This window comes from Euprymna scolopes, chromosome 10, assembly GCF_053919585.1.
Source record: "Euprymna scolopes isolate OS-2025 chromosome 10, ASM5391958v1, whole genome shotgun sequence".
NCBI classification, from domain to species: Eukaryota; Metazoa; Mollusca; class Cephalopoda; order Sepiida; family Sepiolidae; genus Euprymna; species Euprymna scolopes.
Genome location: NC_136491.1, coordinates 63549616 through 63573782, shown reverse-complemented (window position 1 = coordinate 63573782; position 24167 = coordinate 63549616). Strand labels below are relative to the sequence as shown.

The following is a 24167-nucleotide window of genomic DNA, read 5'->3' as shown; positions in this document are numbered from 1 at the left end:
TATCCGGTGAAAAAATGCCCATAGTCGCATGGTCACTTATGAGTGGGTCGATTGATGAGGTTGTCATTACTTTACGGTTAGCAATAAAGTACCATGCCTGCTGTTGATTTCTTGGTTTGTGTTCAAGCACTATTTTTGGTAAAGGAGGATTATTTTTCATCAGTCTACAACCGGATCAGCTTGTTTTTGTCTTTAGCTTGGCCTCTTGTGGCCTGGAACAGGGAAAGTTTCCTTTTAATTTGTCTTTCAAATCTTGGATGTCTGTTGTCATATTTTCCATTTCTTTGCAAAAATTATTGATCAGCTGGTACCATAATTTAACTTCATGCATTCAGTCTGAACTGAGTAGATTCATGACATTCCTTAGTACATAGACTTTTTCTCAATAGTTTAACGTTGGTCAAAAAGTTTTCCTTCAAAGTTAATTTGTGTGCTGTTTTATGAAATCTCAACATTGTGAGTCTATTCATTTTTTCCATGTATTTAAATGTAATCTCAAAATGTCTAAACTTGAGTCTAATTGCAATTTAATTTCTTTGTCCAGAATTTTTACCGTCACATATTTGCGTAAACCTTCAGTTTCTGTCAGATGCACCCGAGTTTTATTTATAATTTTATTCCTGCAATGGGAATTTTTGTGTCCTATTTTTTACATGCCAAACATTTTTAGATAGATATGGGCAGCATCTGACCGAATGAATATTTCCACATCAATTACAAGGAAAGTAATTTTTCTTTCTAAAAATTTATTTTATAGATATATGCATGGCAATTTCTCCGAGTCTGTTTTTTATTTGTTACGTGCATTTTAGATTGTTTGGCTACTTCTTTATATGCATGATGCCAGGTTCTATATCCTTCAAGTCTTTTTTTATGATTTCTATCTTCGGAAAGTTTTCTGTTAATTTTTGTACAGTTAAACTTCATTAATTTTCTAATTTTCTCACAATACACTTTCTGATTTCAACATTTTGACCTTATGTAAGTCCTTGCGCAAACACTAAACAATTAAAATTGTCCACACCGAGATCTGATAGTGTTACAATGTGATGCTTAGTGTTAGTACACATGTGCCATATAGACTTAAAAATAATGTAAGGAATTGGCACGTTTATTCGTTCATTCTGTTTGCTGTTCATTTGTTATGCATCCCTACTGGTTATATTTTATGTTGAATAAAACTATTTGCTCATTTAAAAAGGTCTTCATTTTTATACAATTTATTCAACAAAAAATATAAAATAAAAAATAAACAGTAACAATGAATATGATTTTGAGACCTAGTAAATTTGAAGGATCGTCAGAAACAACCGCTGACAAATGGAACCCCTGGTATCGTACTCTCGTCAATTGTATCGACTCTCTGACAGTCACTCATCCTGAAAATCCTCCGAATATGCTAAGTATACTTATTAACTATACATCGCCTAAAATCTATTCCCTGACATCAAACTGTATAATATTTGAGAAAGCTATTAATATTCTTCAATCTACTTACGTCAAACCAGTTAATTCTGTTTTTGCTTGTCACCTACCTGCTACTAGAAAACAGCAATCAGATGAATCAATTGATCAGTTTCTCTTAACTTTAAAAAATCTTTCCATGGATTGTAAGTTCGAAGACATCATGCCGAACTAACTATAAGGGATGCCTTTATCACAGGTCTCACTTCCTCAATGATACAACAAAGGCTACTAGAAAGCTGTGAAATTAATTTGGATAATGCAGTAACAACCGCAAGAAGTCTCGAAATGGCTCAACACAATGCAGCGACTTATGACACTTCATCAGTTGTAGCAAAAGTATCAATGTATCCAGAAGAATCTAAAAATAATTCTACATCTGAATTAACTAAAGAATGTGCTGCTTCTTCTAGAACTAATCAAGTATTTCACTATGACGAATGCCACTTCTGTGGGCGTGAAAATCATTCTCAAAACTAATGCTCTGCTAGGAATGCTGTCCTACATGTAGAAAGAAAAGCCATTTCTCTAAAGTCTGCTGGTCTAAAAGAAAGCAGACACCTCTTAATATAAGAACTGCTCATATTGTTCTGTTTATATTGCTCTCACAGCTTCATCTCAACGCACACCTTACTCACAATATTCTATCGTAAAAGCAACAATAAACAGTACTTGTCTGAAAGCTATGATAGACAGCAGAAACACTCATAAAAATGAACATTGTGAGATCACAGCTTTTGTATACTAGCTTCCAATGACGCAGTAAGTATGGCTTCCTCAAACTTCAAAAGCAAAACCCAAGGTCACCCTTTTTCATCTAATGCAATTAATGGACAAATGTATCCTAATATGCATCTGTCTATTCTACCCAACCTGTGTGTCCTATTATACTTGGACAAGAATTCATGCAGCTACATAACTGTGTAGAATTCCTTTTTACAAATCTGTTAGTCGCACAAAGCCACCTGGTCTTTTTGCCAATTTATCAAATAATTGTAAACCAATTGCAACAAAAGGCAGGAATTACTCTGCATCTGATCGTGAATTTATTCAGAATGAAGTACAGAAACTCTTAAAAGAAGGAATTATAACCAAATCTAATTCCCTGTGAAGAGCCCAAGTCTTGGTAACCCACAATGAAAGACGTAAGCGCTGCATGGTGATTGACTATTCTGCCACTATTAATCAATATACATTTCTTGATGCTTTTCCACTCCCCAAAATCTCAAATATTATATGCCAATTGATTGAGATTGTCGGACTGACTTCCTCATCTTGGTTGTTATTGTCACAACATTTCGGCCGTTTTGCCCTCCGGCCTTCGTCAGGTGTTTTGTATCGAACTGGGGAACCGTTTGTTAGGAGTCCCAGTTTATCTGTTTTTTTTTTTTTTGTTTTTTTTACCTGGAACATCGAATTTTCAAATTTTCCGTAAGTAACGCACCGACATTTACCAATTAGAACACCATTTAACATTTTCCGAAGATTTAACTTTGTACATTGGGGGCGCGAGCGGGGGGGGGGGGGGGGGGAGATGTGATGTTGGGGCGCGCAAACAAATTAGAGTGGTTGGTGTTCTGTAGTAGCGTATCTGGATATTTACCAAAAAAAAATATTTAGGTTTGGCTATAAATTCCTAAACTCATTTCACCCTAAATAATTTAGGTGACTGAAATAGGAATCTAATTGAATCTTTAATTTCCTGAATATTATGCTAGAATTTATTTTTCTTCAAGTTATATCGAATACATTAATACGGATTTTAGGGGCTTTTTTTCGTAATGTTACTGTAAAAATTATTTTTTATTGTTACAAATTACGATGCTTTAAAAAAAGCAAAAATAAATTCTTGCGTTTTTTATTTACTACTGAAAACCATAACTTTAGTAAAGGTATTTTTTGTTTAAACAAAATAAAACATTTTCACTAAGAGTTAAGTAAAAATAATTAGTTCATTATATTCTGCGATCATTATTTGAAAAATACTGCAATTTTCATTAAAATTCGTTAATTTCCTGATTTTTGGTGAATTTTTAAGTAAAGGGAGGAGTCAAAATGTGTATACACTTTGAGCGTCGGCATTCATTTTGCGACCACGTGTGGTTAATTTAAATTAAAGTTCAATCACATAGTTACATTATCAATAATCATGTAATTTAAACCCATTGAAAATTTACCGATATTGTAAACACATTCTGTTTACATTAAGCCTGTGGTGTTTTTTTAGTGATGCAATGTTGGGGTTTTATTACTGTACACATAGATTCGAAAAAGTTGTCAAAAAACAAATATATAACAAATAAATGTTATCAAAGGCAAGATAAGTTACTTTTCTACCTAACTGGATATATTTTCCATGTTTTTATTCAATGTAACATGTTTATTCAGCTCGAAAACCATACAGTGTTTACCGATGTATTGGAACATTCAAGATGGAGTCTGATTCTCTCTTTAACACGGTAAGTTTGGGAAAAGATGTTATAAATAAAAAGCCGGATAAAATACTGTTAAAAACTCGCTCAATACATGTTACTGTGACATAGGTTGACATATATTTGGCAGGTTTTTAATAGTATTTTGTATAGTTTTTTATTTATAACACCAACATTTACATTTTTATATATATATATTCTTTTCCTGTATTTTAATTAAATTAGTATTTTTACTATAACATTAAAATACACTCTGCTCTATAGAAAATTGCTCTAACCCCCTTTAAATTGTGTGTGTGTGTGTGTGTGTATTTCTTACATGTGTCAATATATATTACATTAGCTCATGTATTGTCTAGTGGTATATATAACAGTGTCTTTGATATCTAATAAATGCATGTTTACAGAGTATAGAAATATTCACTGTATCCTGTATATATATTACATATTTGTTGTCTGTGTGGGCGCTTCTTCACAAATACATGTACTTAACAAACGTGACACATAAACTTCTAAAGACAGCTTTTCTTACATCCAAATGATAACAATATGTCTGCTTGTCTTAAATCAAAAGAACCACAATCCATCTTATTTGTCCAAACCCCCAAAAGAATGCCATAATGAGTTATATTTTACATGAGTTTTAGTCATTTTATGGATTCCCTTGTTAGAATTTGGTATGCTGAGTCTCTTTCTACATTTTCATTGGTTCCCTTTTCTGCTTCCAATGGGGTCATCCACACATCTATTCACTAATGCATTTCTCACCAACTCATTGATCTCTGCTTATTAATTATTACATCAGCAAAACCCCAATTACATCCAAGGACACAGACAGGTTACCTCTCACATAAACCAAAATCTGACAACTTATCTAACCAAATTCCAATCTACTTTAAAATTCCTAAATCGACTTTTTTCTTTTATTTCTGAGTTAAATTGCTAACTAAACATTCCAAGATGTAAATCCACATTTTACCAAAATCTAATTGTTTTATTTTTCTATTAAGTTGAGAAGAAAATTGTTGCGGAATTTTAAATTTGGATTTCAAATGATGTATTTTCAAATAAGCTTTCATTATAATACCTTTACTTCATATATATAATTTTAAAAAGCTGTTTTTGCTCTATCCAATCATTAAAATTACAATTGTTTTTAAACAATTATATTTTCTTTTCAGAACATTGAATACAAGATGGATAAACGCAAATTTGCACAATTTTTTTTATTTCAATTCAAGCAAGCATGAAAAGCTGCTGAAACAACTTGCAATATCAATGAAGTGTTTGGCCCAAGAACCACTACTGAATGCACAGCACAATAGTGGTTTCAGAAATTTTGTGGCGGTGACAATTTCTTGAAGATGATGAGCATAGTGGTTAGCCATCAGATGTTGACAACAATCAATTAAGAGTTTTAGTCGAAGCCAATTCATGCACAGCTTTTTGAGAACTTGCTTCTGAATTAGATGTAATGTATACAATGATTTCTAACCACTTGGAAGAGATTGGAAAGACAAAAAACTTGAATTGAATGACAACCAAAAGAAACGCCATTATGAAGTCTCATCTTCCCTTCTTTTATGCTACAAGAACAGCCTGTTTCTCACCTGGGTTGTGACTTATAATGAAAAATGGGTTCTTTACCACAACCAGCGATGCTCAGCTCAGTAGTTAGACACGACACTACCCGAAGTCAGAGTTGCACCAAAAGAAGGTCATGCTGACTGCTTGGTAGTCTGTGAGCAGTCATATCCATTAAAGTTTTTTGAATGCAGGTGAAATCATTACGGCAGTGAAGTACTATTAACAAATGGAAAAAATGAATCACAAATTTCAACAACAACACCAAGCATTAGTCAACAGAAAAGGCCCAATTCTCCTCCATGACAATGCCCGACCACACATCGCTAAACCGACCTTGCAGAAGTGGAACAAATTGGGCTACAAAACTCTACCTCATCTATACTCTCCAAACTTCTCACCTACCGACTACCACTTTTTCAGGCATCTGTGTGAGAAATGCTTCACAAATATAAGTGATATCAAAAACACCTTCAGCGACTTCAGCATCATCTGAACAAGATTTTTACGTTACTGGCATAAATATACTTGTTTTGCATTGGCAAAAGTGTGTTGATTCTGATGGTGCTTATTTCGATCAATAATCTTTTGTTTGAGCTGAGATATATTCATCTAAATTTAAAAGTTAAAAACTGCAAGAACTTTCTTGTCAACTTAATATTAATAATAACCTACCAGGTTACTCGGCATTGTCCTGGCATGCTAATATAATACTACATAATCTTTTTAGGATTATCAGCAAGTTACTTTAAAACAGTGAGAAACATTAGATGTAAAAAAGTGTAAAAATAACATCTAATAATGTAGAGAATACTGCTTACTTGTGTCGTACAGGTAACTCTTCATCAGAATGGTCAGAAGTTGAATAATAATATTCTTCTGTAAGAATAAAAAAAGAATAGATTAATAATCAATCAATGTGATATCATTAGAAAATAATTACTTGTATTTCATAGATAAATCAATGTTCAATAATTTAGTTTATATATTCTTTAGATAAGAAATTCTTTGATTACTATGTAACTAAATGTTCTTCTTATTTTATTTTTTAGTTTTCATTGTTGTTTGAAGTGAAGGTCAACTATATAACTCACCTCCATCTTATTAACTTATGTTAAAAAAAATCCAATATATAAAATATTAATACAAAACTTATATTATTTTCATAACAACTTAATCTAGTAGAGATTTTACAAAATCACACACACATATTTCTTTTAGTTTGTCTGCCACTTCATAACAATTTTTCTTGGAAACTACTGAGCTGATTTGGCTGAAATTGTGTATGGCCATCTGTTATGATAACATGCAGCAAACTAAGTATTATGGTATCTGTTCAATGCACAGTTGATAAATAAGGATTAGATTTAATACAAAAATGAACACAAATAGAACCATATTAATTTGACATAAAACACTTATTCTAAGTCAACAGTTTATAACTTTTGCCCGTTTTTAACAAATTAAAAAGACTAGTATCTATATTATATTTCTCTTATTCTGTTTGTCTGTTCTACTTTTTCTAAGAAACTACTAGACTGATCTGACTGAAATTTTGTATGGGACTAAGTATTATAGTATCTATTTGATATACAATTAGGTATTAATAGGGATTAGTTACCACAATATCACATTTACTCTGGAAGTTTGGCATAAAACATTCATTGTAATTAACAAGCTATAAATTTTGCCAGTTTTTAACAGGCTAAAAAGTCTAGTATATGTGTATATTGTTTAAAGTCCAATAACTCTTGTCTTGTTATTATCTCCCTTTGTTTGTTAATGCCATAATCCCTTGTTTATGTTTAATAAAGATTTTTTCTCTTTATCGAACACCCAAGTTGATATTTTTCTTCCTTAGAATTCTTGCTTATCTTTTAATCTCTTCCACTCACGATGCAACTTGCAAAAGGTTGTGCACCCGGTAGAGATAATAAAAAACTGTCAACGGAGATGAAGCAAAATACAAAATTTGAGAAATTAAATTCTTAGGCCATCTTCGTATGCCTGGTCTAAAAGACGCTCTCTTGGGTGTAAATCCCATACGAGATGGAGATGATAATAAGAGAAATGAAGAAGCTTATGCCAAACTTGAACAGTTCGTAGATGATAAAAGTCTATCCCTGTTAATGAGAGAAGCTGCAGATAACGGAAGAAAAACCCTTGAAATATTATGCAGGAAAAGGAAAGCAAAGGGTTATTTTTTCATATACATAACTAAAATCTTTCAAAAAGAAAGTCACAGGTTATATAATACAGACAGAAACCATTTTACCAGCTTTCAGGAATACCGGACAAAAGTGGATGATACCTTGGTCATTGCCATGATACTAAAAGGACTATCTAGCCACTCTGACCCTACGTAACCCACAGCAATAAGGAACTAATGTTCCTGAAATTTCAAACCAAGAAGAAATGTTGCAACACAAAGACTAGTCGAGCAGTGACGACATCATGAAATTAACTTACTCTTTTTCATGAACTACTATGAGGGGCAATAATCATGATGGCCAAGACACCACGTGGTTTATGTGTAATGGAAAAAGGGCATCTATCAAAAAACTGTCCCAACAATGACAAAAAAACGAAAACCATGGTGTAACTATTGAAAAAGTACCACTCACAAGAGAGAGTCCCGCTGCTATAAATGAAGGGATACCATGAAAAAGGTAGAAGATAGCAAAGAAAATACATTCGCATTTAAAATGAAAAACTACTACATACACAAGCGATATCCCCCATGGGTTGACTAGTTGATGCAGGAGCTACTTTCCATATCATTAGAGATGCAAAGAAATTTAAAAACTTTGATGAAACATTCCAATCAGAAAACCACTATATAGAGTAAGCTGATGGAACAAAAACTAGCAATATAATACTAAAAAGAGAAGACACCGAAGTACGCCTACTAGACATAAATGGAAACTGCATCACAGCTACTTAAAAATGGTGCTCCTTATACCCGCCTACCCACAGGGCATATTTTCTGCAAAAACCACAACTAAAAACAAAGCAACGATTATTTTTCAAAGAAAATGAAAATGTACTCAAACATAAAAAAGGTACAAAATTTAAAATATATGTACACAAAAGACTATACTACCTCATCAATGTTGATATTTACACATGGCATAAAATACTCAGCCACTGTAACAATGATGACTTAGCAAAATTACCTGATGTAGTCAGTTGAATGAAAATAAAAAATAAAGACATGAGCAGCAAAAATTGTGACATCTGTCTTCAAGGGAAAGTTTTTCAAAGTAGGAATAAACACCCTGATGAACAGGCGACTACTGTATTATATTTGGTCCACTCATACCTAGCTGGCCCCAGAGACCTGTCAGATTTTAGCAGAAACACATATGCTGTTTCATTTACTGATAATTTCTCTGATGCTGTGTTCGTATACTTCATCAAAAATAAAAGTGACATTACACTTGCTGCTGAAAAATTCATTGCAGATGTTTCTCCCTATGCTAAAATAAAAATACTGAGATCGGACAATAGTTCGGAGTTCAAGTCAAACGACTTCCAAAATTTCTCTGCCAAAACAACATAAGACCTCGGCACCATACTTGCCACACCAAAATGGAACCACCCAGAGTAATTAGCAAAAATTATTTGAAATGACAAGATGCATGATCATGGAAAGCAGCTTACCCAAAACATTATGGACTTAAGCTGTTATAACATCTGTAACAGGTGCTTCAACAACTGTTTAAAGCAGACTATCATGAAATAATGGGGAGAAAACCTGATGTTTCAAAAAGGCACTGGCTCGGTGTATTATGTCTAATAAAGGAGGAAAACTAGACACAAAATGCCAAAAAGGAATTTTCATTGGACATGACAGAAACAGCCCAGCATATGTAGTCTATTACCCAGACAATGGAAAAGTATATAGATATAGACAAGTTAAATTCATTGACAATGCTTCATTGATGAACACACACAAATCTATCCACCAAGTGATGATTATAAGGATCTTTCCCAATGAAACTTAATGAAAAATTTAAAAATGGAAGACCCTAAACGACCTGATGTTGTCAGCTAGTGTCATCAAAGAGGATAGCTATACTGAAAGATACCCAAGGCGAGAATGCAAACAGCCCAACTTCCTAAAGGACTATGTGACAGTAATTCAGAACGAAAATGATCACACACTAATCAACGTCAACTACAGCTACAAAGCCACATATGATGTGCCACATACCTATAAAGTACGATCTCATCGTAAATCAAATGGATATGAAAACAGCATATCTCCATGCCCCAATTGATTATGAAATTTATGTGGAGCAACCAGAGGGATTTAAAGTAAAATAGAAAACATGCGAAAAACCAGTCTGTGTGCTAAACAAATCCCAGTATGGCCTAAAATAATTGAGCAGAAACTGGAACTGGACTTTCCATGATCGCCTCATGAAAAATAACTTTACCCAGTACCAAGTAGATCATTGTGTCTATATACGTCATAATGATAAAGAAAGAGTCATTATGATTTAATTATCGTTGCTGATAACATCGACTGACTGAACATCACCAAACAGATGCTAATGTCAGAGTTCAAAATGAAAGACCTGAGAAAACTCCATCATTTTCTAGGGATAGATTTCAACATAGCTGAAGGCTAGATACAAATGAGCCAAGAAAAGTATGCAACAAAAATACTAGAACGGTCAAACATGTGGGAGTTGAACACTCTCAGCCTAACTCGATTGTCGCCCTTTAACTCAGAAGAGCGACCTACCTACGTCACTTCCTGTTTCTCATATTTCACTCTCTTTTCTGCTGAACACTCAAACAGTCAACATGTGACAAACACCGCTCTTGTTTACCTCAGCCGAGAAACACTTCGCATGAAGAGACATGATTACGCACATGTAATGAACGAACGTCACACTATAGCACAGACGTAACTCCAGCGACATGCATCCACTGCTACAACGAACGAAAATTACTTCCTTATTTAAACGAGGTTCCTAACAACTTCAATAGCAATTTCAATATGTTTTCCACGTATTTTCAACACCAGAAATTAGCTACGTATCAAAACTTTAAACTTTCTTCACTTTATCGAAATATTTTTTTGCCATGTGCTAATACAAAAAAAATATTTCAGCTTTCAATTTCATCATGGAGAACGTGTGGCAACAAGCCCACTGCAAAACTCAAATAGCAACTCTCACGCTATTTCAACTCCAGTTTTCCACAATTATGGAAAGGAAAAAGCGACAACAAGCCTCTCCAGCGTCATGTTATGCACATCAAGTCTCTCCACGGCATATCAACCCTTTCCAGCAACACCTCACAGGATATCAACCTTTTTTAGCAACAAACGCGACAACCAACACAAAGATGTTCACCAAACACTGTACACTCCTGGATTTCACAACGATTCATCTCACCTCACCGAAGTTCTCCAGCTAACATGAGTAAGCTGCATCATGCACACTGATACACTCATCCTGGACGTTCAGACCGTACCGACCCACTGAGTACGCCCAAGCACCTGAACAACGTTGACACCGCTCTCTACGGACGGACAAATTTCCTCGCAGACCCACTTGTGACCGTAAGCGTGTAGTCGACACATTCGCGACCAATGCGAACCAACTTCAACCCACCGTACTGACCCTTGCGCACGCTTCAGAGACTCCATGGCAATACAGTCTATGACCGCAACACTTGCACTCAAACTCATAACGTCATTCCTATGACCATCCCACAGTTGTACAAGTTTGAACACTTTTTTCTGATATTCTTTAACATCGCAACTCTATCCTTACACCCTGCTACTTAATAAATAAAAAAATTCTCTCTCGTTCTCTATACAGTGGACACACACGCAAACACATATATGCATGCTTTTTCTCCAATTTTCTTTTCTCTAGCTTCCAGCTAACTAGAAAGGGAGTATTGTGGGAGTTGAACCAAGACCGTCTTAAAAGACAAGATGGCCGGTGGGCAAAAATAATTTAATCTGCTGACGTCATCACGGATAGTCCTTACCAGTGACACCGGTAGTCACCGGTAGGCACTCGTAACGTCTTGGAGTCAGTGTAATATTTCTTTTTTTATTAAAATGCCTTCACGGTGCATCGTTCCAAATTGCTGAGGAAATTATCATAAAGGACCAAAAAGTGACAGTATTTTCATTTCCGAAAGATAAAGAATCTTAATGCAGTAAAAAAAAAAAAGATTTTACACCATCTCCATTCAGCAAAGTAAGTTTTAACGTGCTCCCCCCCCCACTGTATTTAACACGATGTAACTATAATTTAATTCAATATTATCATCCTAAATTTTTTACCATTCAAAAGAAGCTTCAAATAAATTGCTAATATTAAAAAAAAAATTTTTACAGCATACAAAACTAATGAAAATGCGAGACAACATCGATTCTTTAAAACACGTGTTTTAAAAATCTAGCAAAAATTAATTTTCCTGAAATTTTTCAATATCTAAAAATAAATTATGCCAGCTGATAAAATTTTCAAACTTTTTTTTAAAGCGAGAAAGATGAAATTTAAAAATACTTATATATATATATATATATATATATATATGAAACCAAACTAAAAAAAAAAAACGCGCGTTCACTCGTGGTCTTTTCATTTCATTTCATTAACGTAATTGGGTTTGTATTACTGTACACATAGATTCGAAAAAGTTGTCAAAAAACAAATATATAACAAATAAATGTTATCAAAGGCAAGATAAGTTACTTTTCTACCAAATATTTTTCGTGTTTTTATTCAATGTAACATGTTTATTCAGCTCGAAAAACATAGTGTTTACCGATGTATTCGAAAATTCAAGATGGCGTCTGATTCTTTCTTTAATACGGTAAGTTTGGGATAAGGTGTTATATATAAAAAACTATACAACATACTATTAAAAACCTGCCAAATATATGTCAACCTATGTCACAGTAACATGCATTGAGCGAGTTTTTAACAGTATTTTATCCGGCTTTTTATTTATAACATCTTTTCCCAAACTTACCGTGTTAAAGAGAGAATCAGACTCCATCTTGAATGTTCCAATACATCGGTAAACACTGTATGGTTTTCGAGCTGAATAAACATGTTCATTGAATAAAAACACGAAAAATATATCCAGTTTGGTAGAAAAGTAACGGGTTTGTATTACTGTACACATAGATTCGAAAAGTTGTCAAAAAACAAATATATAACAAATAAATGTTATCAAAGGAAAGATAAGTTACTTTTCTACCAAACTGGATATATTTTTCGTGTTTTTATTCAATGTAACATGTTTATTCAGCTCGAAAACCATACAGTGTTTACCGATGTATTGGAACATTCAAGATGGCGTCTGATTCTCTCTTTAACACGGTAAGTGTGGGAAAAGATGTTATAAATAAAAAACCGGATAAAATACTGTTAAAAACTCGCTCAATATATGTTACCGTGACATAGGTTGACATATATTCGGCGGGTTTTTAATAGTATTTTGAATAGTTTTTTATTTATAACACCTTTTTCCAAACTTACGGTGTTAAAGAGGGTGTGAGACGCCATCTTGAATTTTCGAATACATCGGTAAACACTGTATGTTTTTCGAGCTGAATAAACATGTTACATTGAATAAAAACACAAAAAATATATCCAGTTTGGCAGAAAAGTAACTTATCTTGCCTTTGATAACATTTATTTGTTATATATTTGTTTTTTGACAACTTTTTCGAATCTATGTGTGCAGTAATACAAACCCACGTATTTTAACAAACTGAAAATATGGATATAAAAAAATGATTTTGCATGTTATTTTTGTTATGTGGTGAAATAATCTTAAATAAGAAAAATGATTTTTTCTTTAGGTTAATTATTTTTTTACTGTGCAATATTTCATGAATTTATTAAAAATATTGTTTTTGATTTTGAAAAAATATTGTGGTTCATTTTGATTAAAAAATATTCATTTTGATTAAAAAATATTCATTTTGATTAAAAAATATTCATTTTGATTAAAAAAAATATTGTTCATTTTGATTAAAAAATATTCATTTTGATTTAAAAAAAAAAGTTTTATTTTAATATTTGTTTATTGTCTTAACTCATATCAAATGTTTTGCTTGTGTTCTGCTTCAAATATTCATAATCTTACATGCATAATTTTCATTTAATTATATTAAATAAACTTCAAGTTTATTTCAAATCAAATCGTGTTCCTTCACTTTTTAAAATGTAATTTATAAGTAATTAAAGAACGCATTCTAATCTTTAAAATCTATAATACAACGAAATATTCAATTGCTAATATACTTAAACAAATAACTTGTGTTTTTTTTTTTAATTTTTTTATTATTAATATTAGATGAGTTTCAGTATAAATCATCGTGTTCTTTCTTTATTTTAATCCAATTTTGAAGTTTTGTAACGCTGTCTGTAAAAATTACTGTTCATTATTGACAGTCTAAGAGTTCCACATATCTTGCTTGTTGGGACCTCGGCGATGACGTCATTTTTTCAGCTGGCCGGCCATCTTTATAACGAAGGCCACGGTTGAACACTCTCAGCCTAACTCGATTGTCGCCCTTTAACTCAGAAGAGCGACCTACCTACGTCACTTCCTGTTTCTCATATTTCACTCTCTTTTCTGCTGAACACTCAAACAGTCAACATGTGACAAACACCGCTCCGGTGGAGCTATGAGCCACCACCGCGTTCCTGACTAGCCAGTCAACCGCAAGTAACGGTACTCATCTCTCAATGAGCTCTTATTCTTCCTATCATTTCTATCACTCTTTCCTGTATATTTATGCAAATAAATTGCATTTGTTTTGTTGATATATAACGGTATATTTTCGTCTTCATTATGCGACCTTTCGTCTTTTCAATTCCTCTACCATTAAATACATCCATTCCACCATTACCTACATGGGGACGGGATCGTCTAAAACACTGCAGACGTCCTGTCCCAAACAAACATGTTTGACTGTAAACCCAGGAAAACACCATGTGAACAAAAGTTGAATTCAATCAATAACTCTGATGACATAATCAACCCTAGAAAATATTGTGAAGTCATCAGTAGTTTAATTTACTTGACGATCTGTACTCGACCAGATCTGAATTATATTGTCAGAAAACTATCACAACATCTATCCGAACTACATGAACAGTATTGGACAACAGGCAAACATGTACTGAGGTACATAGAGGGCACTACGCAGTACTACCTATACTACACAAAAACGCATTATCAACTCCAGCTAATTGTATACAGCGATGCTGACTGGGCATCGGACCAACACAATAGATGAAGCACGTCTGAGTATTGTTTCAGTTTAAGCCAAAATGGCCCACATATTTCCTGGAAATCAAAAAAATAACCCACGGTTGTGTTATCTACGTGCAAAGTTGAATACATGGCACTAGCAAAAACTACCTAAGAAGGAATGTACCTCACACAGCTACTCACAGAAATGTACTCACATCAAAAATATGTCCCCATTAAGATATTTAAGGATAATCAAAGTGCTTTCCTGTACACTGACAAAAGTGTAAGCATATAGATATAAAATACCATTTTATCAGGGATGCTCTAAATAACAAGAGTATATAAATAATTTATTGTCCCACAACAGATATGCTAGCTGACATTATGACAAAACCAATTCGAGCAAAACTAGAAAAATTTTAAGAACTTTTATTCTGATTTTACTGATATGATCCTCTTACACATTAAAAAAAAAAAATAGATAAAATAAAATAAAAACCACACAATAACATTTTAAGAGCAAGTGGAGGTGTTGAAAGTCCGATAACTCGTCATTTATATTATCTCCTTTTGTTTGTAAATAATCCCATAATCCCTTGCTTGTGTTTAGTAAAGATTTCTTCTCTCTATCGAACACACATGTGGATAATTTCCTCCTTAGAATTTCTGCTTATTTTTTTAATCTTTTCCACTCATGATGCAACTCGCAACATATATTCATTTAAAAGTAGTTTAAAGGAGATGAATGACATTAATATAAAGCAAAATCTATATATCTATAAAAGTGAAATTGTCTGTCTGTGTGTACATTTCCCTACCAAATTACTCTGTTAATTCTCATTCTACAGACTCGAGATTTGACATAAGACGTACTGAGATTTGGGAAAATCTCTTTAATTGGTTTACAGCCAATAATTTGGCTGTCCAACGATTTGACCTTTGAAAACTCTACCAAACTCCTCCACCAATTTTGGGTCTAAACACTTGAAATTTTAGATATATGTTTCTTGGATATGGATCAAACTTTTTAACTTGATTTGAGTCTAAAACAATAAATGTTGCCAATTTTTGGTCTAAACATTTGAAATTTTATGTAAAGTGTATTCAGACATAAGGCAAGCTTTTTAATTGATTATTGGCCGAAAATTTGGCTATCAAGAGGTCAAAATTCAAAAGATTTGAACTTTGTGGTCTCTAGAATATTTTGGGTCTAAACATTTGAAATATTACATAAAGGGTATTCAGACATGCAACAAGCTTTTTTATCAGTTTTTGGGTGAAAATTGGGCTAAGAGGTCAAAGTTAAAAGTGATTCTACCAAACTCTTCCACCAATTTTGGTGTAAACACTTGAAATTTTAGATGTAGGTTACCTTGATATGAGTAAAACTTAATAAATATATATATATATATATATATATATATATATATATATATATATATATATATATATATATATATATACACACACACATACATACACATGCACATAAAGTTATGAGCAGTACATAGGGCTTGATCAAAGCTGGGTTGAACTGCTAGTACATATATATAAGCTTAGTGAAAAATTTTGTAGAAGGGACATTTTTTTAAACCATGGTAATTTATTTTATGCATATTTTTATTATATCACCTTGATTAATTTATAATTTTTTCTGTCAAATTATTAAAGCATCATTCTATAATTCATTTATAATATGAGAGTAGGTATAGCCAAATCTATTGACAAAAACGATAAATCAGAACTTTAATCTTATATTAGAAATTCCAAGTCATCTATTTACACTCATTTTAACATGTTTTCTAAAGAAGAAAATCTAAAATTTATGAAAAAATTAAAAATTAATAAATTTAATTAATTATAACATAGAACAGAGTAATTTTAGATATGCATCTTTTTTTTAAAATTATTTTTCAAATTAAATCACTAATTATCAACATTTTATTCTAGAAAAAAATATGACCCCATAAAATGGAACTAATAATACTATGAATGGATCTAATTAATGATTAATTTAATAAAAAGGAAAAACTCACGGCTATTCTGTCTGTTTAAATATTCTTCTGGTGAAAGCACATCGGAAGGTGTATTACTAGATTTGGGTATCACATTTCTGCCTAATACTGAGTAACGTACACGACGGAGAGTGACAACATCAATCTCTGGTTGGATGTCTTTTGAATCCTGTTTGAAAAGAGAGGTGATGCTTACAATTGAATGAAACTGAAATACAGATGGAAACAAAATGGGTAATAATATTCATACTCAAAATTAAGATTTATATCATGACAAATATTTGAATGTAGTATATGTTTATTTTTTTAACTAACTGGCTTTGATACCAGATGCGGTCGCCTTGGCACCTCAATTTTTCATTACAAAATGTCAATAATGAATAATGGAATGAAAAAAAGAAATGAAATGAAAAAAGTTCAGCAGTGTTACCTCCCACATAAAAGTGTTTCGATTGGATAATATATTAATTACTCCACAGATAAGGCTAAACTCATGTAAAAGAAAACAGATTGTAATCATATAAATATTAAGAAAAATCTACATTTACTTAAATGATGAAAAAGCCCACTTTATTATCACTAGAATAAGCAAACTACAAACAATAATAGAGTTCTTCTGAAAGCAAATATCATTACTTTCATATTAGGATTATTGTTGTTTTTATACCATTGATTGGCTGTCATTTTACCAACAAACACATGAAAATAATTTAATTAAACAATATTATTATAGTCATTCCTTACATATTGTTGTAGTCTTGTAGGTTGATAAAAGTGTAAAAGTTTGTTTGTTTTGTTGAGTTTTATGGCATGTCAACCCTTTGGGTTATTTTATGCCGAGTGTCTATATGGGTTCAGGATGTCTTTGCCTCCTGCTCTGGCTGTTGTATATGTGAATTCTTATTAATTTTTTTGATAGACCAAATTTTTAAGATATGAAAGTATGATGTGCGGATTGTTTTTATCGAATAGATCCTTCATATTTTTTCTTTGTAGAAATTATTCCTTGTTACAAAACCATTGCATTTCAATTAGTATACGTTTTATTATTAGTGGCGTTTGACAAGGAATACAAATTGGTTGGCTCTCTTTTTTAGGAGATATGAGTGGTTTAAATGTGTATGGCTTATTTTATTTCTTTTTAGTTTGACTTCTTTTTCTATTTAGTTTTGTATTTTGTTTTTGTTTTTTCACTTTTGATATTATTTCGTGAAGTTTGTTTTTAGGATATTCATTCCAGTAATTGTGCCATTTCTTTTTTGTGTATGTGTTGATATGTCTTAAGATCTGTGTATAGAATATTAAAATTTACATCAATTGGGAGGTCTATGGCAGTTCTTGCTGCTGAATCTGCTAATTTGTTACCTTTGACTATTAAAATAGATTGGGTGTCTGAAAGGATCATAAATGTTGTTGGAGGCTAGACTGAGAGCAAGGATTAGAGCATGTATTTTGACACTGAAAATTGATCTTTCTTTTGGGAGGTTTGCTTGATATTTTTGGTTATTTGTTGAGTATTGCTGCACTAGCTGTTGTGTTATTTTGTTTAGATCCATTTGTATAGATGTGTGTATGGTTTGGATACTCTTCTTTGATTTTATTGAGATCTTCATGTTATTGGATGGTTATGTTTCTTTTTATGTTTACTTAAACTTAGATCGATGTTGGGGGTTACGATTTTCCAGGGAGGTTTTGAGTAGGACAGTTTCATGGATTCTGGTTATGGGTAGATTTGCTTCTTTGGAGATCGGTTTTATTCGGAGTCCAAAAGTTTTGATTGTATTTTCTTTTTGGTTGGAAATGTGTTTACGATTTGGGATTAAAGTGCCATTGTGTGCTGGGTTTGTGGGGTTGGCTCCTAATTTTGGTTTCTGAGCATTAGGGAGGTTTCATGCACTTCTGCATATAGGCTTTCTACAGGGGAGGTTTGAAATGCTCCAAGTGCTAGTCTGGAGTGGCATATTGTGTTGAGGGATTTTAGTTATGACTTTCTGGTGGATGGATGTATAAAGCTGCCATAGTCTTAGATCTGATTAATGCTCTATATAGTTTGAGAAGTGTGTTCTTGTTGGCTCCTCAGTCTGTATGGGAGATAACTCCTAGGAGTTGTAGTATTTTATTAAATTTGGTTTTAATGTAATTGATATGGGGAATGAAGTTTAATTTTTTGTCCAAACAATTCCTAGGTGCTTGTGTTAATTTACAAATAGAATTTTTCCACCTTCAATCTGTAAGGTTGGTCAGGATGAAGTTTGTGTTGGTTACAAAAATGGATACTTTTTGTTTTAGTTTTGGAAAATTTGAAACCATTTCTTGTTGTCCATTTATTAATTTTATTTATGTTGTGTTGTAATTTTCTTTTGATGGTGTGAATGTATTTTGATCTGTAGCTGATTATGCAGTCATCTACGTATAAAGAGCTATGTATATCAGGAGAGAGTTCTTTTATAATATTGTTAATTTTGATGCTGAAGAGAGTTGTTGACAATATGCTGCCTTGAGGTACTACTCCTTCTTGATTCTGCAGGTCTGATAAAAAAGTGTCTCTGCGAACTTGGAAAGATCTGTCTCTTAGGAAGATTTTTATGAATTCAGGTAATCTGCCTCTTAGTACAATGTTGTGGAAATCTTTTATGATACCGTGTTTCCAGGTAGTTTTGTATGTTTTCTCAAGATCGAAAAAAAACAAAAAAAAACAGATGTTGCATCTTCTTTATTAATGAAAGCTTCTCTGATGTAATTTTCAAGGCTAGTGATGTGGTCTATACATTCTTGATTTTTTGGTATCCACATTGAGTTTTTTTTTAATTATTATTGATTATTTTTTCAAATGTTTATTATAAATTTGGAGAAGGAGTTTAAATGATTCGGACAGGATTTGTTTAAGGAAACTGTAGTGCACATCATCTGGTCCTACGGCCGAGTTGTGGGATTTTTCTATGGCGGTTTCTAGTTCAATGAATGAGAAGTTTTCATTGTAACCTCTTGGTTTTTGGAGTTAAAGTTTATGTTTCTTAAGCATTTGACATTGTTTATTCTAGTGTTCTGACAAATTTTTGGAAAAAGTTTCAGCTAGTGTGTTGGCAATATTTTTTTTCAGTTATTTTCTGTTTTTTGTGAGGAGACATTTGATTGGGTTAGGATTATATTTTCTGGATATTTTCTTAATCATCTTCCAGATTATTTTGGGTTTGGTGGTGATGTTGATATTGTTAACAAGTTGTTGCCAGCTAATTCTTTTGGATTCTTTATTTTTCGACTTTAAGTTCTTTGGTGTTTGTATTCTACTGAGTTATTGGTAAGTTGTTTTTTAAATTTTCTCAGTCTGATAACTGTTTCACATTCTGGATTAAACCATTTGTTTGTTTTTGCTATTTTTATGAGTACTTTGGTGAATTCTTCCATTGTTTGGATTTGATGTTCTGTTAATTGTAGTGAACAAAGTTCTTTGAATTTGGCCGAGTTGGCTTTGTTTGTATGCCATCTGGGTATGTGCTTTTGGATGGAGTTATTGTAATTGATTATAATAGGGTAGTGATCACTTCCACATGGTTCTTTGTAGGTGCTCCATGTGTAATCCAAGAAGCTCGATGGATTGTACATGGTAAGATCAATGGCACTAGTTGATCCGTATGTTGGATATTAGTATATGGGATTTTTTTGATTGAGGAGGCATAAGTCATTTTTGTTAATTATTTGTTCAATTTTATTTCCTTTTGAGTTTGTGACTTTACCTACCCATAGCGTACTGTGGCAGTTAAAGTCTACTAGGAGGTAAAAGGTAGTTGTTTTATTAAATTTTCATTTATTGGTTCCTAGAGGGGAGGTATATTGAGCAGATTGTGATTGTTTTGTGTAATGTGACTTGAGTTGTGATTGCTTGGGGATTTGTTTTGACAGAGAAATTACTTTGAGGTATGTCATTCCTTACAAGAATTGAGGTGCCTCCATTAGCATGAAGGTCTGTGTTATGGAAATAGTTGTATTGTTCATAGTTTGGTGTTTTAAAATTGCTTTTGCTTTTTAGGAAGGTTTCTTGTAAGCAGACAATGGCTGGGTTTAATAGTGAAATAAGTATAAGTAGTTCATTATAATTAGATTTTATTCCACAACAATTCCATTCCAGATTTATTGTTTTTTTAATTGCTATCCATGAGGTTATTTAATTTTCCTCTATTTCCATCTCTTTAGAAGTAGAGGGTTTATCTTTGGTTGGAGTTTGTGTCTTTGGTGAAATGTTTTGCTTTTGTCAGAGTTTTTGTCTTTAGTGAAGTGTTTTACTGATTTTTTTCTTTTTTTTTGTTTAGATCTGGAGGTCTTTCTGATTCTGGGGATGTTGTTGTTTTGGTTTCTTGTTCATTTTTTTGATTAATTGTGTTTGTTTCCTTTTTTTATCCATGGTGTTTTTGGTTTAATTTTTTCTAATATTTGAAATCTGTTTTCTGGAGCGTTCTTTATTTGCTGTTTTATCATTGATTATATTTTTATTAGTTTCTGGTGATTGTTTTGTTGTTTTCTGTGATATTCTTTTTAACATTTCTCTTGTAATCTTATTTTCTTTGTTTGGATTTATTATTTCTATTGTTTTGTTATCCAGAGTTGAGTATTTTTCTTTTAGACTATTTTGAAATTCTGTCCATTCTTTAATGTTTTTTTTACATGAAATAAAGCCAATCCTGAAGCCAATCGGGGATAAGGATTATTGCGTGTACAGTAATCAATGGGATAATATCGTAGTAATCGTTAGTAATGGAGATTTGATGAAGTGTCTTACTTAAGGGGGGCGATTTATCAGGAATTTGTTTATGTTGGACTTGGAGACATCCAAGTTGTAGTCAGGTGAGAAACAGGCAAATGGAAGAGAGTTCCATAGGTGTGCACTTCTAAGAAAGAAGCTTTGTTCATGGAATCTACGTTTTGATTTAGGCACGGATAAAGAATGGGGAAAATTATTGACAGTGGTTTCAGCTGGACAGGTGTTTTTCATGAAAGATTGCCAAGGTGGGACCAGAGATTGGAGCTCAGATGAGCACTTGCCATGGAAGTAATGATAAAATAAAGACAGGCTTGCAATGTCTCTTCTGTGGGAGAGAGGTTGCAGGGGAAAGAAAAGGGCATCACCTACTAAGCCACAAAGTCTATTTTGTACTCTGTCAAGGCAGGATAGGCTGTTTTTAGCAGCTCTTGCCCAGATGTGGAAGCAGTACTCCATCCTTGGACGTACTTGGCTTTTATATAGATAGAGAATTGCATCAACAATGAGATATCTTCTGGAGCAGTAGAAGGATCCTACCATTTTTGGCATGGTTTAGTTGTCATTTTTGTTGTCTCAGCATATGTGTTGTCTTTCAAGTACGTATCAACTATTTTCTGGGAAAGTTATGTTTTTTTGTACTTTACTTCCATTACTTCTTTTTCTTTTTTATATGTTTTACATATTTTAGAGAAGACGGGATGATGATCTTATTTGCAGTTAGCACATGTCACCTTCTTCAGTGTGGTCTGGCCTCTGTTGCCGCATTTTCCACATATTCTTTTCCCTTTACAGACTTCTTTTTGATATCCATATTTTTGGCAGTTAAAACACCTTAATGGAGCTGGAATGGATGGATCTACTTTTCCATTTAAGTAGCTGATCTTGATTTCTTTGGGTTGAAATTAGTAGTTATTATTTTATTGCGTCTTTTTATGTTGATCACTCCTTGTTTTTTCAATTCAGTTTTTACTTTTTCATCCGTTGCTAATGATATCTTGCACTTTGAATCACTCCTTTTGAAGTATTTAGTCTTTCATATGGAAAGACTTTACACTTATATTCATGAAAATTCTCCATTTTAAGTCGAGAAAGAGCATCTTTATAATTAGTTACTTCAACAAATAAATTTCCATCTTTTATTTTTTTTAATTGTTTTAGGTTTACTTTTTGTTGATAATATTTTTTGTATTAAAAAATGTGATAAGTCTCCAATCTTTTCTTTTTCTGTTAACTCAATAACTAGCACACTCAAGGAGTTTCCTTTGCATGTAGGTGGTATGAGTTTCCTAGTTTTGGATCTTTTTTCATCGTCTGAGCTAGAGAGATCAGAGTCATTAGAATGGTTTCTTTAAAGGGTTTTGAAGGGGAAGTATTTTTTTCAGCCATGGACTTTGGGATTTATTTTTCAGCAACCATGCTCCCACCTCAGAGTCCAAAATTGAGGCATAGTAAGGGGAAAGCGCATTCGCCTTGAGCATGTTGGAGCTACATAGAGGATATACTCTTTCAGTAAGGGAGTTCTCAAGCACTTTCTATTTCTTGTTCATTATGTCCTCAAAAATACATGTTCAGATGACATGTTGAGTTCTGGGCCTACCAATAGATTGACCCTTGCTACTGCCTTCTAGCACTTAATTAATACTTGCCTATTTTTGGTTGATAGAGAAAAAGATAGTGAAGTACCTTTGAGTTTTGTTCTTTGTTATGGTTGCTGGCATTTTGAGTGTAAGTGCTAGGTTTTGGCGTGACTGGCTAATTGGTTGGATTGCTCATCTAGCCAAAGTAAGAGCTGAAGTGATGTTTTGCAGTACCTAAACTTCTATGCACCAAGGCCTAGGTCAGCTCAATTACCAGGATCACATTTTAAAGTGTTATGGGTAGCAACTCACAGCTAACTGGTTGCCTCATTGAGTGATTTTTACCCTCTGCCAGGGGGGGGGGCACTCTGCTTATTCTGATGTTCTACCGACAGGGCAGAGAAAAAAAGAAGTTTTATACTTTGAGTTGTTTACATTTTCCTATATTTATTCATGGGTTCCGATTTACTGATTTTGTAGGATAAGATAGAGATAAGAGTAAAGACTTGTAGTGGATTTTGCTGTTTTTTTTTCCGGCCCTGCAGAACATGATTTAGTTCTGCAAAGGGAAAGGGTTTATAATATTCTTGGTTGGTGTGTTTTGAGTAAGGAAGCCAGTAAGGACGTGGGAGTGGAAAAAGAAAAATGGAAGGAAGGGAGGGACTTGTTTTTGTTTTGAGTTTTGCAGAATATGATTTAGTTGTGCAAAGAGTTAAAAAACAAGAACGTGTTAATGTAAGTGCATTTGAGCCAGGAAGCCATCTTCAGACAGCCTGATCTCGTTGCAACAGAAGCGTGTCAGTAAAAGTATGTTATAGACGATATGATTTTGGGGCCATAACTGCCACAAATTGTTTAATTGATGTTTAGATGTAACTATATTTGTAGTCTCTGGGTAAGTCCATTATTTCTGTAGTAGATCATCTTACCTCATAACACATACATTATTATACAATTCATATATCCAATGATATTTCATCAAGTTTAGAACATAATCTAATCTGAATAGAATAAATTCACAGATAAATGACAGAAGGATTCATAAATACAGAATGAATACAGTTTTTTCTCATTTACTTGGAATAAA

At 32.9% G+C, this 24167-nt stretch overlaps 1 protein-coding gene across 5 annotated transcripts in view; it reads right to left on the bottom strand.

The window, feature by feature from the left end:
• Positions 1 to 24167, bottom strand: part of LOC145286018 (intermembrane lipid transfer protein VPS13A-like) — a 965259-nt gene that overhangs the window by 569406 nt on the left and 371686 nt on the right. For all 5 annotated transcript variants that reach the window (XM_080134633.1, XM_080134635.1, XM_080134636.1 and 2 more), the window contains 2 exons: positions 16769 to 16916; positions 6302 to 6359 (listed from right to left, as the gene is read on the bottom strand). In XM_080134633.1, the coding sequence (XP_079990759.1) occupies positions 6302 to 6359; positions 16769 to 16916 (206 nt within the window). The remainder of the gene's footprint in view (positions 1 to 6301; positions 6360 to 16768; positions 16917 to 24167) is intronic.